The following is a 19,586-nucleotide window of genomic DNA, read 5'->3' as shown; positions in this document are numbered from 1 at the left end:
AGCGCTATATAAATTTCTATAATTAAATTTAGATTTTAGATTTAATAGATAGGCCTACATTTCCTAAGTTCATATTATATTTTTGTGGCAGTATTTCGTTGACCTCTCACTCATTATCAGACTAGGAGTTCACTGGAGTAATTATTTGTGGGAAAAAGGAATCCTGAATTTTTAAGGATTGTTGAACTCATAGCGATATTTTATATTTTTATTGTAATAATAATAGTCATAATAAAAACAATAACAATGCTAATAATGTATATGTGTAATTTACACCTTGGCACTTTGAGTCTTCGGCGATATGGATTAGGTAATAAAACACTTTTGTGTTAAATTCTATTGTTTGATTTGTCATGTGAAACTCTCAGAATGTTCTGTTGGCCTACTTTCATATAATGCCTATAATAATCAAGAAATGTAGGACTATGTCAACATTTTTTGATATTTTTCTTCGTATGTATTTTGGTGTGTCCTTTTAAGGACCATTTTTAATTAACATTCTGGCCAAGCTTGTCGAATTTGTTGTTTGTGCTAATAAGAGAAACCGAGATCAAGATAAATATTTATTATCGTTAATTCTGGTGGTGATTTCCAACTTATTTTCTTGATTATTCTATATCTAAATTTTAAATACTGGTAATCAATTTTATTTTGTTAACATCTTTTTTTTTCTCCTTCAGTTAACTGATAAAATCCCCAAATAAATGCATGGATTCGTTACAAATGAAAAAAAAAAATGAAACGCATACGGAATAAACACAATTGTGCATTGGTCGTATGACTTCCTTATATCCGACTTGTTCTTTGATGTCTTTTGTTGCTTTGGGATAATCGAGAAATTTTTTGGGGAAAATTATTGACAAATCAGGGAATTATAAGTTTAAACATCCAAATGCTTTGCTACAGTAGTGTTACTAATTTTAATCCTTAGGGCTTATTGCGAGCCAGTGTATGTATTAGTGAAATTCTACTAAAATAGATAAACCTTTGGAACCACACATCATATCATTAAACAGTCATCCCTACTGCAAATAATGTTCACAGTTTGTATACATTGTGTTTGCGCTAATCATAATCCTTAACGCATTACAGTGTCAAATCGGCTAAAAGGCTACCGTTATTATAAAATGCTTAATAGCGCCATCGTATTTTTTGCGTTGGTTCTCTGTTGGCGTGATCGATTTCCTGTTAAAATAGCCTGCAGTAGAGCGTGAAACGGTGAATACAACTGGTTTGCCCTCTCAGTGTCTATGCGAAGTATCTACAGTAAACTGTCTTCAGCGGTGAAGATATGGAGAACAATATGGAAGAGAATGTGTTTGCCGCCGAGAAACTACTAAACCGGCGTCTTAAAAAGGTAAGCACCGGCTCATCTTCACTAATACTGAATTCACTCTGTAGTTACACAACCATACCGAGTGTATATTAATGTTCCGTCTGTCACTGATATTCTGTTAGTATACGTAGGCCTATAGGCCTACATGATGAATATGCGAGTACAATTCTAAAAGTATCGGACTGTATGTTATTATTATATTAGTAAGCTTTTATATTTTTCGTTAACTCAACTCCCAACTAAATGACATTTTTTCGTTTCTTTACAGGGAAGAGTTGAGTACCTGGTGAAGTGGAAGGGTTGGTCAGAAAGGTTGGTAGTCAACATAAACGATTTATTATCTGTGATTGTTTGAACCGGGACGATAAATTTATCAGTAATAATAATACAACAATAGGCTCATTAATTTCATATTTGCTGGCAACCTTGTAAATCTCCCGAATTGCTTACCGTATAGGCCTATTTCTAAGTATCTTGCAGTCAGGCTCCGGAAGAAAACAGTTTTTTGATATGTTGTAGAACTGATTTTTCTAAGACAGAAAAAAGTTGTTTGACGAAAAACTGGACAACGGTGAATGAGATACAGATCTTTGAATCTGTCTCTTATACACATCTAGATGTGTATAAGAGATAGATTTTTCAGTGGGATTGAGCACTGTTTCACAAACTATATAATTATTATATGTTTATATATATATATATATATATATATATATATACATAATATTAATAAGTAAAAAATATATAGGCCTATTTATATTGATATGTAATATAATCGATATAGGCCTATTTATATTGATATATAATATAATCGACATAGGCCTATAATATATAAATATTTGATAATTTAATATTTTACATAATAAAACTATTTATCAATAGACATTTGGTTTGATAATGAAACAAAACATTTGGTTCGTTTGGTTTTTGATTGCGAAAAAATAACATTGTTTTTACACACAGGAAACAGAACCATTTGAACTGGCTGGTTTTGCTAAGGCCCATAATGTAACGCATTATCATGTTTACTTGTTTACATTAGGTTGACACATGTATGAATTTATTACTTTTATCTCGTTTTACCGAATACAAACCAACTTATAATTATTGGTAGTGGTGGATATAGAGATTCAAATTAGAGGGGGCCTAGGGAGGGTAGGGACTTGCCCAGATGTAGTGTCTGTACTGCCTCAGTCCATCATGGTTGGATGGAGCTGGGGTTCGAAATATTGTATGGCTATGGCACTCTCAGACTTAAATTTGAATATGATTTTCTATCGTAACTTAAATAATTAGAGGGGGAGGGGAGTGTCCGGACCGACTGGCCTCTTCATCCCCTATGATTGGATTAGGCCTAAGTAACTCTGAGCACCAAACAATTTCTTCGATCGTTGTACACCATCTGTTTGTATCGAAAAGTTCATAACTGTAAGCCTACCGTAACTCCTTAATTGATTACCGGTGTTTGTACAAAGTTCTCTCATAATTACATTGTGAATTATTACGTAACGTTGTACAATACTGGTCAATTATACTGTAGGCCTATATCGTTCTTTTTAAGTTATGCCAAAGTAGTGATTATTAATTTATAGAGGCGAAAATTTAACTAGTTTAATTTGAAGATTTTAGTCTAATTTATCTCGGTGTCTGTGTGTGATGGTGTGATGGTTAATTGTACATAATCATTAATCAATGTTTCTACAATCAATAATGGCAATTAATGATTGGTTAATTAAATCTCTTATTTATAATATACATTTCCCGGCCAAAACCAGTAGGCCTAAATATTTTTACATTCGCCAATTCTCCAAAAAGATCAACGGCATTACTCCTTTTTTAATGTGTCATTTTTAACAATACGAAGAAAATGAATGGTCATGACAAAGCAAAAAACGTGGTGCAGACGATCTAATCCAGACAAACACGCCCATTGTTTTACTGTGAACGTCGTTATTGCCAAACTGTGTTTAGAATATCGTCCGACAATGATTGTTAAACTGCACGTATCTGCCAGAAAATATCATTATCGAACGTGTCCAAGAAGACTTGTTAAAAGCGCGGTAAATTACGAGCGATCTAACCTACTTTGTAATAAAAGAACCGAACCGCGAATCGGATCGGGGATAAGAGTAGCCTAACAAAGCCTACAGTAATAATAGTCAATACCACCCTCCGACCTTAAACGAATTGTCAATTTCAATCTCAGGTACCCGGGAATCTGTCGTTTATTGCTTACCGTATAGGCCTATTTCTAAGTATCTTGCAGTCAGGCTCCGGAAGAAAACAGTTTTTTGATATGTTGTAGAACTGATTTTTCTAAGACAGAAAAAAGTTGTTTGACGAAAAACTGGACAACGGTGAATGAGATACAGATCTTTGAATATTTAAAAACTGCGAGAAAAGGGGCGTAACCGCCCATTTTTACACCTTTTTCCCCCAGTTGTTGAATATTCAAAATTATGTATCTAATTCACCTTTCCCCAGTTTTTCGTCAACAACATTTTCTGTCTTAGAAAAATCGGTTCTACAACATATCAAATTGTTTTTCCCTCCAGAGTCTGACTTAAAAACGTTGCAAAAGGATTACTGATACCTGGATTTGATGCCCGTGTCACATTGATTGACCTCCAGTTAATTCGGCCCTCAACCTATACGCAGTAAATTGGGCTCCCCTGCTCGGCCGCCGCGGTCTAGGGATTACGGTACCCATTATCTTTTTTTATTAAGGGTTATATAGGGCCGCAGCATCCCTTGACAGTCATGTACTCTGATCATCATCATCATCAACATCATCATCATCATCATTATCACCGTCACACCACCATCACCATCTTCATCATCATCATCATCATCATCATCATCATCATCAGCACTCATTACCATCATCATTGTCATTGTAGCATTATCATTAGGTCTATGTATCCCTTCATTGCATGTTTTGGTTTCCATACTCTATTAGTATGACATTGACTAAGTATATATTATATGCCTAACATTGTTTTGCATCAACATCTGAGCGCGTAAGTTAACCGCCGGAAGGAGTTTTGAAATGTAGGCCTATCATTAGGCCTATTACTAAATAGAAAGAACAGCTATTTCCGGCTGGTAACACCTATCCAGTAGCCTTTTCTATACGCGTTGAATTATCCAATGACGTAGTTTCATGTTAATCGTTTTCCATGATTAAAGCGAATATTATTACACCCGCGCGTACAGTACTGTAGTTTAAAACCTTGGTTCACACTACAAATCAATTTACACAATTTGACGCAATCGCTATAAATGCTACGCCTACGCCACTCACCACTTCAATTTTTAGTGCAAACCACGCGAAATTAGACGCGTATTGAAAAGCAACTTTATACAAAACTTAACTGGATATTAAAAATATGCTGTCTGTCTTGAGCCAAAAAAAAAATTGAAGTAATTAACCAGGGCTTACCGCCATGTCATTATGTTCTAGGTAATTTAAAAACTTATTTTCGTGCTGGCAGACCACAGAGTTACTAGGCCTAAGTCAATTGCAGTTAAACTTAGGCCTAAGAAAAAGACATCTCTGCTTTAATAGTTATGATGATCTCATCTATCTTTGATACTGATAAGATGCCATGGGTAAATCTATTTTAATTATATGTATGTCCTCCAGATAAATGCAACGTAAGTAATCACAAGACTTTAAAAGAAATTGTATAAACTATACCATTTCTAAAATGAAGTTTTTATTATATTAACTTACAATTAAAAAAAGTTGAATGACAATAAAATTCCCCCGTGAATTAACGGACAGTTAAATACCTTTCCTGTATTGTTTTGCATACACCTTTAAATTGGACCTAATCAATTTAAGGATTATTTTTGTAGTATATATGTCTGTGAATCAGCGAAAGCTATTTATCTGTTTCTGGTTGGAGGTTAGAGATTTGATACTTAGGCCAAATAAAAAAAACTACTAGTTTCTCGTCCCCTTGCGCATCCAATTTCTCTGCCTCGCCATTTTTTGAATAATTTTTTTACTTCTTTTATTTCCGTCATTTTACAAAATGTACGAAAATCTGGCAAACTCACATCAGAAATTCCTATCATGGATCGTTCGGGTTGGGGATACATTATGAATCATGTCTGGTGCTTCTTTTATTTGCTTTCAATGTGTCTACTTAGTAAAAGTGAGAAAGTACTGTAGGCCTACTAGCTGTTTCCCATCGACAATCTTGGATTTGCCATCTCGAAGTAAAACAAAAAGTGCCCCCATTCTCTTTTTCCAAAATATTAGGACGAGAAACTTCTTTTTTTTTACTCTTGGCTGTAAATGAGCTATTCAAATTTTGAAATAAATATTTTGAGAGTTTCCCGGTGTACATCCTTAAAAAGTCAAAAACGCGAAAAAACATGTGAAAGCAAACAAGATATACGATGTCAGATCGTAAAAAGCCGCTTTAATGAAGCCTTCGGATTATGCATATCCTGTAAAAGGTAACTAGATTTGTCTTGAATCACATGATCGTAAATATCCGTTTTCGACGATATAGTAATTATCGACATCTGGTTACAGCTAGTAGTCCGGTTCATTATACTCTGATTAATGTTGTCTGAATGTAAATATTTTTAAATAATTATATTCAATTTCAATTTTTGTTCATTCATAAAATCCTTTAAGTGGATTTATTGCTCACGTTGTCTCGCATCTGTCACATAATCATTAGCGTAGTTCATACGTCATTTCCGTTTGGATTTCTGTGTTTACATACTAATTTACACCCTCTTCATATTCCCCTTCCCCTCCTTATCCTTCATCAACTCGTCTAATTGGTTTGTAGGTTATTTAGGTCTCGAGAATTAGAAATATTTCATTTATGTCCTTATTATTGAGTAGGCTATTGTTTCTGTACGTATAATCTCCACTGACGTCAGAAATTTCACACAACAATATTTCATCTTCTTCGTTGTCCTCATCCAATTCGCAACATTTAATCTTCAATAAAATAGTATTCTTTTTTCCTTTCTAATTTTTTTTTCTTCAACCTCCACACAGCTGTTAGGCCATCTTGTACTACATTACATAACGCTTTACAATCTAAGTTATCAATCATTTGTGCTGCTTGAATTATTGCTTTAGGCCTACGTCTCATTCATTTCTCCAATCTCTATATTGATGTAGTGTATTACTGAAACGTTTTTAGATTAATAAAAACACTTTCTGTATTGTGCTAAGTTTCGCTTCGGGTTTTATGTTTACGACAGCTACAATGATCCTTAGTCCCCAACCGTTAAACTGAACCATCAAATAATGTGTAATGGGCTCCCTTTGGCAATAGATATGATAAGTTGCTAAACATAGAATCAAAATAATGCCTGGACATAGAAAGTAGACGTATTAATATGAGTGACAGCCCTACCGCGTTGAAAATGGGAGTACACCGTCGTTCTAGGACAAGCCTTTTCAAGTAACACACGTCATGTACAACAGTAACTATCTATGGAACGCAATCAAAATTCACTGGTCCTTTAACTAGTACGACAATCGATGGGACAACAATCGATGGGACAATCGACGGGACAATAAGCCCCGCTTATAACCATTGCTAAGGTCTCACAAATCGACAGCGTAAAGGTTTGATTGTTTATGAGACAAGCGCGTATTCTTAGCTTCAATCTAATTGGTCAGTAAATCTGACAACAAAAAAAATCCAGAAAGGTCGATTGCTACCGTAATAATAACCATTGGCATGATCCGCGCATCTCTACACATAAATTGGCATAAATATAAAATATGCATTTCTTAACATCTCGATCATTAGGCCCATTCTTTGGTTAAGTCAATCACCACATTTTTTTATTCGCTATATCCGTTTTACTGAGCTCTATCATGCTGCTATTCTGTTTATAGTAATGGTATTCACATTATCGAATACATAATACATTGACTGACTTTTGCTGACTTTATTGGAAACTCAGCAGGATTAAGTACAGAAATACGAGAACCATTTAATTGGCAAAGGATTCAAATTCATAATTCAAAATGCGCGTCAAATAGGCCTACGCACGTAGGCCTAAACCTTATGTCCCATTAATTTGCAAGAGCAGTTTAGTTCAGTGGTTGCGGTTGTACTTCCCACCTTGAGGTTGGGGGTTCAACCCTCGATGTGTATTTCGTTTGTGTCCTCGAACAAGGCAGCTTATTGTCTCCCACCAATGAATAAAAGTGGGTTCCTGGGCATTTACAATGCGCCTTTCCTTTAGGTTGTAAAAGCTCAGGCCAAGATTACTCCAAATTTCAATTATCTTGAGTAACCGATCAACATCAGTTCCAGAAAAAAAAACCATCTCATACCACAACAATTCATTTTATGGATAGATAGGTTTGAAAACCAACTGATTACAGCTGTTGTCATGGAGCTGACTATCTATTACTCATAAGATTAACATTTATTGTATTATTGTATTTATATATGCAATAAATTTAATGGAGTCCGGTATTCAATTAATATCAATGTCCAAAATGACCCTCCGACTTTGGTCGTTCTAGCGTCGATTCATGGGGCTAAGTTGGTCCAGGCCTAGTCACTATAAACTTTAATATTTTCCTGTTCTGTCTATAATAAAAAAAATCCGGAGAGATTCGATTTAAACATTAAAAAGCCCATGTAAAATAAATCGTCCGTATTCGCTGATTTACTGGATGTTTACATATGAAAATACTAAAGTCGATTGCGAGTGTAGGAAAAACAGATATAAGAACAGTGACTTATAAACTATCCAAATATTTTATTTATTTTATTCCTTTCAGCAGTAGGCCTACAAACATTAAAAATTACAAAATGAAAGAGGACATCTGAGACAATTAAAAGCGGTAAAATCTACTAATAGGGAGTTTTCGCAAGCTCACATAAACGATAACGAATACGGTTACGTCATCAAATTTTTAGACTAATATTCCCCTACAGTAGTATATCTGTCACAACGTAAGCAATTCATGCCTTTTGCATGAATCAAGGATCATAATCAGATGGTACAGTATTGTCAAGAATGTTTGAGACACGAATGACGATAATAGCACGATGTATTCGTATTTGTCATCGTTTACGTAAGGTTGCGAAATCTCGCGATTATCGCCAAAAAGCATGCCTCTCCAAGGTTTTTAATTTGTACAGGCTTCGATTCGAAAGAGGCGCGTATCGGAGAGCAGAATTACAGAGTGGTGTTTCTATGCTACCCAGTATTTTATGTTATTAAAATGGCACCATGCTGTGTATATCTTGGTATTTAATTAGTATTGTTTAGTCCGTGAGGAATTTATTATTTAATACCGGTACTAGGCCTACTGATGTAGTCTCCCGATAAATGATACTTTTTCCAGCGTTCTTGTTTCCATAAAATAGCTACTCGCTATTGCCGACAACTTCCGGTGATTCTGATTGGTCGGTCAAATCAGGGAGTATTCCCGATTCCGTTGGGGACTGCACGCAGTACAACGATTGCACTGAAACACTGTAACGACAGTGAATCGATTTGGAAGCCAGGCTTACTGTAAATTGTGGGGGTTTCCCCATACCATATTAGCTTAGGCCAATTTACATTAAGGGAGTTTCCCTTTCATTCATTAACTGATTAATTTGTAAAATTATTTGGACTTATTTTGATGCTTAATACGCTCAGCAATCAACTCAGCACCCACGAATGTTAAGCACGTACACGAATAATATCAGCATGCAAACATTGAGTCCATTTAAATTTTCTACTGATGGTGTTTGCACATTGCCGCCACAGCCTACAGTATGCGTTAATCTGAAATAACATCGACCCGCTAATAATAACATTTTCCGCAAATAGAATGTCAAAGTTTGGGATTTTACCGGCGGATAATGAATTGATGCCACCGCTATATATAGCAACCGGACACATTGAATTGAATTCTGCCGTGCGCATTGCCGTAGCCAGGATTTTCAAACAGTGTGTGGGACAATCAGGGTGGACCCACTTCACACGTAAATTCAAATAATATATTTTTTAAGTTGACGCGTTTTACGCAAAAATATTAAACATCTGGACCAATTTTCTTAAAATTTGACACATTTTGCGCAAAACAAGGAATCTGGACCCATTTTCTTAAAAAAGCGGACCCAATAAAAATATTGTGTGGGACTGTCCCAACTGTCCGAATAGCTGGCTACGGCATTGGCCGTGCGAAATGATAAATATTAAAGAATACGTCATATCAAAGTATAATACTATATAGACCTATGAAAGTATAAAGTCAAATACGTATTTTATCTACTCGTATGTCTTTGCATGTGATCTGTCTGTGAATTCAGCTTGTGATGCGGTACAGTGACATAAATGATGACGCTATTTTATAGCCTTGATGAAAGAGTGGTCGCACGGTCAATTCCCTCTCTACAGCCACATCACGTCATCTATCGTGCCGCGTTAGTGTAATTGACTGTATAGGTTGACAATTGCGCTCAGTTATAATTGCTACTACCGACATTAATTCAGCATTTATAGTAATTTATTTTATTGATTGTCTGAGAATAAAGACGTATAGGCCTAATGCGACGCAGAACGAAATAAATTATTTAGAGAATGATAGTTTTAGTATCTGCTCGTGTACGCGTGCGCATATACAGCGTAAACCTATGTTCTGCATACTGACATGTTATACAGTATGCCCGCGAACCATGTCGTATCAAATAAATTTCTACTGAGGCAGATTACAACCGTTTTGTTTCTATTTTATATAACAGGGGCTTATAATAATACTGATTTAAAAAAAAGCTAAAACCGAACATTACACACAACACCCACACACAAAAGTATTAAACAAGTCATTAAAAACCCAACCCACTTCTCACACCCGACCCCCCAAAAAAAAAATAAATAAATAAATAAATAAATTTTTAAAAATGCTGTAGAAACAATGGCTGGATCTCGGTAGAGATGCAAATTTGATAAGCAACAGCTAAACAGTAAACGTAAAGTAAACAACCAGAAATAGAACCGGAACTTTCGGACACACTAGTCCTTCCTAAATAATAATGTACGTCTGACGGTCAATTAAAAAAATAAGAATCAATCCTAAACGGGATTCCTAACCGAGATCTGTACTAGTGCCTCGAATATAAGTGCCACCCAACTATGCATTGAGAACAAATTGGATCTTAAAATAGATCGGTATATAACACGATTAGTGCCTATAATAGATAACGTAATCTTACAGATGATGAGGAAATAATGTAACAGTTAACAGGATTCTTGAAATGGATAGGCACTTACTATAATTATCAGCGTCACCGTCATCATCATCGTCGTCTTTATTGTAATTGTCATCAGCTATATAATACTGTACATCATTAGCGGCATGGTCACCATCATCATCTCGTGTATACGCGTGCGCCAGCGTAGGCCTATGTTCTGCTTACAGAAATATTATATGCCCGAAAGATGTCGTACCAAATTTCTACTGAGGCACATTTACAACCGTCACCATCGTCATCTTCATCATCATCATTATTTTTCTAATAGGCCACCGACTTATACATAATCAAGTGCTTACAATTCCGACAGGGTTGTTTTGCAAGTATATCGCCTTAACATTATTATTGGGGATGGCTTAATTGGATTAGGACGATAAGTAACGGAAATATCAAATATCACCCATTGATTTTTAATAAATATTAAAGCCGAAAATTATGGAAAAGCAATTGAAATAACGACAAAACATATTGAAATATAAACGCAAACAACAGTTACTGCTACATACTAATTATGCCTGTGGGACACTGTCCACTGTGATTAACGAAGCTATGTGACAACACTGGACTAATAATTTAATTATGACACGACATCACCAATCAATGGATATGATGTTAAAAACAATTTCAGTGATACATTAATAGATGGCTCTAGGTAGGCCTATTTATAGGTCTATTATCACAAATTATCATGAAGTATCTGTGTATAGAATTTGCCTATATACTATTTTGTTACCTCCGCTGTTTCGATCTCTCGACCTGCATCCTGAATAATATTCAGGCGGAAAACAGTGCGACAGACGTGTTTGTCCGCCGGCGCGTCCTGCATGCAGCATAAACGAAAGTTGATAATGATTTATTATAGGCTTATTTGTAGACGTTCGGCAGAACAGGATATACAACCAATAAGGTGTGCTGTGAAACATGTGTTCATAAGTCTGAGGAGAAATTGATTCAGACAAATTTATTACATAAACGAATTAATGCTCCTTAATAATACATTAAAGATGGCAACAGTGCAATGGGAGACCCCGGTGGACAACTCCATTTTAGTATTATTAGTAGGCCTACAGTATGCCCAAATCGGCTTGACTCATTGTTATATAAATGCTTCATTAATGGCAACGGATATTTTTAGTTCTTATTCTAGCAACGTTCACAATAATGAGAAAATTGTTGAAAGTTTCACTAATAATAGAAATGAACTCGAGGGTACGCCATGTTGATCTTGTTACACGCATATCAAAAGTATGGATATTAATATTGACACGAGCGGAAAGGAATTTGCAGACGATGCACACACTCGGTGTTTAGTTTTCGCGCCAGTAGCATGTAACCCCTGTCGTGTGGGTGTAAGTCGTGTTCCTTCACAATTTATCCCGCAAAAACAGCTTCTTATCAATATTATTTTGAAAACGCCCGTGTGAATTGAAAGTCGGTCGTGTTGTAGCTTACATTCGCACGCCCACGTCGTGAACTACGACCATCCTGTTAATAAAGCATTATAATATTATGGATCTAATGAACATAGGCCCATGGTAATTTATTATACAACTGAGCACGAATTTCCAAATGATCTGAACAATGTGCCCGATAAAAATAACCGTAGTGGTTTTGATAGTTTCCTGCCGGGATACGCAAAAACTGCGGGATGTACAGGAAGAACAGTACTCTTCTCAGTAGGCTAGTCGGCATCACATCTAATACAGTATAGGCCTAGATAAACATTTATTTAGGCTTAAATCTATCTAGCATAACTGAGAATGATTTTCATGTCAGTTATTAGGATTATGAAAAAACAAGCATGGAATATATATATATCTAAAAATTATCAGCCCTAATATAGTTCATATCAACAAAGGCCAGATGGTGTTCTGGTGTGGTAGGCCTATTGTACGTTTGTTACTTTATTCACATCGAACATCGTGTCTAACGTCGTGATGTTCAAATTTATGTAAACCACACATCGATAATTACATCCTCAACTTCGTTAGGTAATGTGTTGTATACCTACCGTATACAGTACCTTTCGTGTAGTTTTCAAATATTGATTTTAAATGTTCTCTTATTTAAGAATTTAATGATCGATTGGTTGGTCCCCCCTATATACTGTAATATTGAATGCATTATGAATGTTTCACCATTAAAGTCAGTCAACACGGGCCTAGTCTCACATGTATTTCAACAATACCGTGTTAGTTTTTAAACGAAAAATGAAACTTCTCAGACAACCTCAGTTTCCATGGCGACACTAAGAGTAGCAGACTTTAGTATTATCACGGGACGTTAACCATTTCCACCTATAAAGTAAGAACACTTACGATTTGTACAAAAAACAAGCTCAATATTTGTACAAAACTCCAGGTGGGTTTAAGACAATAGGCCTATAATCATTGTTTCGATTCCACCAACAAACTGCAATTTCTCCCCAAGACCTATGCACGGTTATTATATCGAATTCAGTGACAAGTCAAATTATCCATTGATTTTATGACTGTCTCTATTACTGAGGCCTACATGAATTTGTTCGCAAATCAGCGAAAGTTTCACTATTGTTAGTTATTACTTTTCGATGCTCAGGTCTTTATAGAAATGCAGTAGGTCTATTTGATTTCGATGTCGTTTATATTTTTGTTTTGTTGATTCCATGTGTTCCTCTTAAACACAAAATAACGTTTGCAAATATTTCTACACAGGATCATCGTCAAGCTGCGACGTAATGTCATGACATGGTACAACCTTATAGCCGAATATTTCAATACAACAAAATGCCAAAAGACTACTTACGTCTTCTTGTTTTTCGTTTCTTAGGCACAACACTTGGGAGCCCGAGGGGAACATTTTAGATAACCGACTGCTTGAACGGTACGAACAGAGGTAAGTGCGCCTGCTAATCCGCATCATATTTTTAAATTTTCCACTTTCGCATGGAATTAAATCCTGTCAGTGTAAAGTCATGACTGCCGACATCAAAAGGTGTTGTGATGTCTAGTCGCAGTAGTGGCCTGATGAAGAAACTATTTCTTGACATTATTGGCCGTTACATTATCAAGTGCATCGTAAAAGTTTCAAATCTTTGAACTTTGAATATGAAATACTATAGGCCTAGATTCATATTCCCTGTTAGAACATTTCTTTGATGATCTTACCTAAGTTTTAAGAGGTTTAATTCTGCTTGATTTTTTGAGACACTTCTACTTAGGCATGAGTAAGCGAATGTCAATGGGACCCCATGGTAATATACCCATGGGGACAAAGTTTGCCGCACTCGTAAAATAAAGCATCAAACTAAAAGCATCCAACCCACCCGAAAATATTAGAATAGTTCGCACCGCTTTCATAAAATGCCGTATATTCTTATATGTAACAAAGGTGATTGAAACGGGAAGATAGGATAGGCCTAATAGAACATTAAATGAAACAAAAATGGGGCCCTCCCCAACCCACCCGAAAATATTAGCATAGTTCGCTCCGCTTTGATAAAATGTCGTCGTATCTTCTTATACTCTAACAACTGAGGATTGGAAACGGGAAGATAAGATAATATAACATTAAATAAAACAAAAAGGGATCCACCGCCCTAACCCACCCGAAAATATTAGCATAGTTCGCACCTCTTTGATACAATGTCGTTGTATCGTCTTATATGTAAAAACCAGGGGATTGGACACTGGAAGACAGGATAACATGAAACAAAAATGGGATCCCCTCCAACCCACCCGAAAATATTAGCATGGTTTTCACCGCTTTGATAAAATGTCGTTGTATCTTCTTACCGTATATGAAACAACTGCAGGAATTCGGAACGGGAAGATAGGATAATATAACATTAAATGAAACAAACAAAATTAATCAACAGTATCGTGTATCGTACCAAGTTTGGTGTTTTCCAAATTTAATTTATAACATTTTTTAGAATATCTGAGATAGGCTTCAATAAGAAATCAAACAAAATAAAATCATGATACAAAAAACCCATTGTGCATTACTACTCCTAAGTTCATGATAAGATGACGATACAAGCTTATATTATTTTTATTAATTTTTCGTCACTATTACTGTATACAGAGGTCTGGACTGAGCGTCCGGCTTCCATCTTTTTTATTTCCGTATTTTATTAGTGAAGGCCTATATTGCATTTCCTTGAGCTCGATGGGAATACCAATCTTACGTAAACAAAGAGCGATTTATTCACACCGCTTATAATGCTATTTAGTTTAAATATTCTTGTGCATCCGGGCTTATTGTAATTTGACCGAAACTGAGTCATAAGGAACACAATTCGTTAAAAATCGATCCACGTTGTAACTTATATTGTATCCAAATCCAGACCCGTACTCCTAACTGTCCAAACACTTTATAAAAAAAATATATTTCTATTTGTCCTACACAAAGGCTCAGCACGACTGAACTATTCGACCGTTCCGATAAACCATCTGCATCATATATCCCAATTGTTTCTCAACAGATCGTTTTATTATGTCCTCAATAATTAAGAATACATACACTGTAAAAACAACGTGGAAGATTTAAACGCAAAGCTCCACGCAATGTTGTCTAAACGTGTTTAGGTTCGGCCTAATGTGTTTAAGTTTCTGACGTGTTAAGCATTAAATGTGCTTAGGTATTTGACATCATGATGTCAAACATCATGATGTCAAATACCTACAAGATACAAGATCTGTCTCTTATACACATCTAGATGTGTATAAGAGACAGAAACATTTATTTAGGCTTAAATCTATCTAGCATAACTGAGAATGATTTTCATGTCAGTTATTAGGATTATGAAAAAACAAGCATGGAATATATATATACTGTCTCTTATACACATCTAGATGTGTATAAGAGACAGCATATAGAGTGTTAAATAAAGATTTCTTAGAAAATAAAAATTTGAGTCCTGTGCAGTTATCTTCTGAAATTTTGATTAAATAGATTACAAGCGATGTACAATGCTGAATTTTTAAAACGGTTTGTGGATATTTTGTTTTGTTTATGTCTAACCCTTCCCGATCTATTTATGATAATCTCTGAAATTAATGGATGGGATGAATCTTGCATAATTGAATTAAATTTCTTAAGTAAGAAATCATTAAAAATATCTTCCAATGACTTAACGTCGGCTCCAATCACTCTTCCAGCCTTATTTACAATTCTCAATAATTGACATTTACTGTCTGCGGTGATATGAGAGAACCAAATAATAATACAATAAGAAAGAATTAACTGGACAACCGAGGAATAAAACATATGAATAAGATGAGAGCTAACATTAAACATTTAATTTAAAACACGTCAAGATCCTAAGCACATTAGGCTATGTCTAAACAATGTAGCATTTAAACGTCTCACCAAAGACAGTAACATTGCGTGGAGCTTTGTTTTTAAATTCTCCACGCTGTCTTTTAAAGTGAAGGTCTACATAGTCATGTTCCAAAAATACACATCTCGCAAAAACATACATTAATTGTACACTACTGCAGCTAATCAACTTAAACACTAAGATATCGTGTATGCTTTTGTTTGCAAAAAAAGTCACTTATTAAAGTGGTACACATCATACATGGAATATTAAATTGTAACTGTTCTAATCCCCTTTTTCTTCAACACACAGAATGCAGACCATGAAAGAGTCATCAAATCTCATAAAGAAACCGAGGGTGAGTGATGAAAACATTATGTTTGTCGTTAGTTGGTTGATGATATTATGACACGCGTCAACAACATCATCGTCGTCGTCATCATCTTCATCGTTATCTTTATCATTTCCATTATCATCATCGGCGGCGTCGTTATCGTCGTTATAATCATCGTCGTCATCATCATCATTATCATCATCAACAACAACAACAAAATTGACGCTACATTCTCTTTGGTGCCATTGGTCAATGGAACTATACCCAGGTGGCTCCTTTTGTCGTCATTCCCTTAAATGTCTGTTTTTTAGGGTGTGGAGCTGTCATTTATTTTGGTCCACCTATTATCTTGAATCTTGCTGAATGTCCTGCCCACTACTTTGATTTCTATTACCTTTTCAATGACGCCCTTGACTTTGGTTTTCTATCTGATATTTTTTATAGTTTGTCCCTTATGATTATGTATAGCATTTATCTCTATGGGCTTTTGATTACGTCAAAAGAACGCATATTTAAGAAAACGTTTATGGTGGTATGCCTACATAATAGTACAGTAAATAAAAAAAGAGTATAATTACAGTTAGCCGATTATGACTAAATCCTCCCAGAACACCTCATAACAAAACTATTCCATTTACATTTGTCATTAATAATTCATATTAGCCTATTTGAAAATCTTTGTTCGGCACTCAGAAATCCATAGATTGTTCTACTTACAACGCACTGTTTTAATTTTCTCATCTTTTCAGGGGAAACGAATGGGATTAAAATTTCCTTATCGCAAACACCAACCAGATGCAACGAATACTCATAAAGATGTTGAGCATGATGCCACAAAGTATGACGTCACACCGGATGTCGATACTGATGTCCAATCATGTAAGCAGAGGGATAAACTTCAAAATATAAGCTCCAGTGCGAACGAAATCAGCAAACATTTCGATTTACAAACCATCAAGCCTCGTGTACCTAACGAGATGTTAATAAACGGTACAACAGCTAATAGGCATACTAGGCCTAGTATAAATTCTGATACAAGGGCCTTTAAACGGAAATCAGGGAAACCATCATCTGTATCACCAAAGGAAGCATACGTATTTAACATGAATTTTTGGAAGGGCCTGAACCGATACAGCACGTACCCAAAGACCTCTTACAATTCAACCGCTAACAGAGATAAATTCTGGTCGCATGACGATCAGGCCGCATACCCAATGGGAAATCATACAAACGTAGCCTTCTCTCAGTCATCGCTCAGCGCCGATATTCACCCGAAGAGAAAGGCTTCCCTCCCTCAACAGGAAGAGCCACTTGACTTAAGTATCAAAAAGCCTAGATTAACGAGTTCTTCATCAAATGAGGGACTCGACGCTAAGCAACTGGTTGCTAGTTATTCATACACAAGAGGACAATCAAATGTAGCTTACCTAGATGCGACTGTATCGACCCTAAACGTGGATTATACAGATAGAATATACAATAATGGCTCGACCCAAAAAACGATTTGAAAAGTAACAACCAGAATGATTAGTTAAACCAATTAATGACAATGGCGGGAAAACAGCTTGTTTAAACACGTATCAGTTTCACACGTTTGAAAGAACAAAATTAACAACAATGATGTAAAACGAAGATGCGGAACTAGCAGGAAACACGCTTTACTTTATCGTTTTCAATGTATAAAGTCTTTATAGGAGGCTATAGATTTCTTCGGTGTGAAACACAACAATGATGACCCAAGAAAGTTCGAGGAAATATTTCTTTGGGGTGCTTCTGATGGTGAATTAGGCAGTTTAATTTCAGTCATCCATCTGAAAAAATGGAGAGCAGCGAAGGAATTGAACTGGACACGAATATTATTTAAAGATCCACGGTTGGCTTCCACTAAGTTAAGCTGTTTTCTTAAATCATATTATAGTTTTCTTGCCAAATATATCAGTGGTATTGACACTGTCTCATTTACAAGGGAAGAGAAATTTCACCAATGGTTCTTATACTTTGTAGCAATCAATTTGCTAGTTTTGTTCTATTCATGGGATACAATATCAGCCAATGTTCAAAACCACAGGACCGTTTTGTTCATCAATGATTGTAGTTTTTATTGTTTCGCGATTACATACGGATATTTTGATTATCATGGTTCTTCCGTAATATTCTGAGAAATGGATGCCAGTGTTATACGGTCAAAGCAATCTAATATTAACATTAGCACAAACACCAGACTAAGGACATATTTGATTTTTGCGTAAGATAAATAAGAATGGAGTAATGATGGCCTATTCGTCGAGTCTGTTTATAATGTTAGTGGTTCCCGTGGCGACAGCCAGCTATTTGAATTTCAAAGAGTTGGCCTATTTCTCTTTAATTTGGCCTATTTACAAACAACTGAGTTTACATTAATGTCGAGTCGATAATAATTGTTTATAACCATTTACCAGACTGGCTAATGTTTTATTAACGGCCTAGCACCAACGAGGTATGATACGTAATATATTGGCAATAATACAAAGGGTACTGTTTACAAGTAGCAATGTATTATGTTCTACTACAAAGTAGTATTTACGATTCACAGAGCAAATGGAAAAAATGAGTGGTAATTTAACATATAGGGCTGCTGCAACAATGGCGCCAGGATTTGTCCAACGGGGAGCTAAGTGATCTGACAGGGAGGTCTGACACTTTCTGGCGGGGTCCAGGGGTAAAGCCATGGCGGGGGCCAATAGGCTAATCCTTTACTACCCAAAGAAACTGGCCATTTTGGGCGATTTTAATTGTTGTCACTGATTGTACTGTTATTACGTAAGAAGGGTACCGATACACATTTTTAAACCAAATATTTCAGGCCTAAATAAACACCATGTGAGGAAAGAAATCCGTTTAGTAATGTTATATCACCCAGAATTTTGATATCGTTGGTTACGTGGCTATGCTGTTTGCAATCACTTGTTATTAACGTAAGTAGATATGTTAAGTTTGCCAGAGCACAAACCACTTTAACAAAAAAAAAATCATTCTATATCTTCGGAGATCTGTCGAGAGGTTTCCAGACTGGCAATCTGGCTACAGTGGTAGAAAACCATTTTTTGTGTAAGCCTTACTACACTCGTAAATATTAATACTTTGAATTAATAATTTTTACTTACGTTGTGTTGATATTTTAATTACAGTACAGTATAATACATTGGTTGAAAGCATACATTTGCTGTAACTTTATAGGCTATACGATGTTCAGTTATACCATGGACCTATTAATAAGGTCTATGGTTATACCTTTCCAAGTACTGTACTTAGGCATTTTCCGGGCTCTTTTCTTTTTTGTGGCCTAATAATTTACTCTCGTTTAAACCAAGGCCACCTACTAAT

The 19,586-nt window shown here is 35.6% G+C and overlaps 1 protein-coding gene across 1 annotated transcript; it reads left to right on the top strand.

The window, feature by feature from the left end:
• The first annotated feature begins 1,190 nt into the window (after positions 1-1,190).
• Positions 1,191-19,095, top strand: LOC117107482. The gene is made up of 5 exons (XM_033249181.1): positions 1,191-1,357; positions 1,605-1,648; positions 13,396-13,461; positions 16,202-16,247; positions 16,973-19,095. The coding sequence occupies exons 1-5, from the start codon at positions 1,292-1,294 to the stop codon at positions 17,729-17,731; spliced, it is 981 nt and encodes a 326-aa protein (XP_033105072.1). The 5' UTR covers positions 1,191-1,291; the 3' UTR covers positions 17,732-19,095.
• Positions 19,096-19,586: the final 491 nt, after the last annotated feature.

Source organism: Anneissia japonica, unplaced genomic scaffold, assembly GCF_011630105.1.
Source record: "Anneissia japonica isolate Jap-2015-1 unplaced genomic scaffold, ASM1163010v1 scaffold284800_len683186_cov164, whole genome shotgun sequence".
NCBI classification, from domain to species: domain Eukaryota; kingdom Metazoa; phylum Echinodermata; class Crinoidea; order Comatulida; family Comatulidae; genus Anneissia; species Anneissia japonica.
Note: the sequence above shows the minus strand (reverse complement) of the source record. Positions and strands in the feature narration are given on the sequence as shown.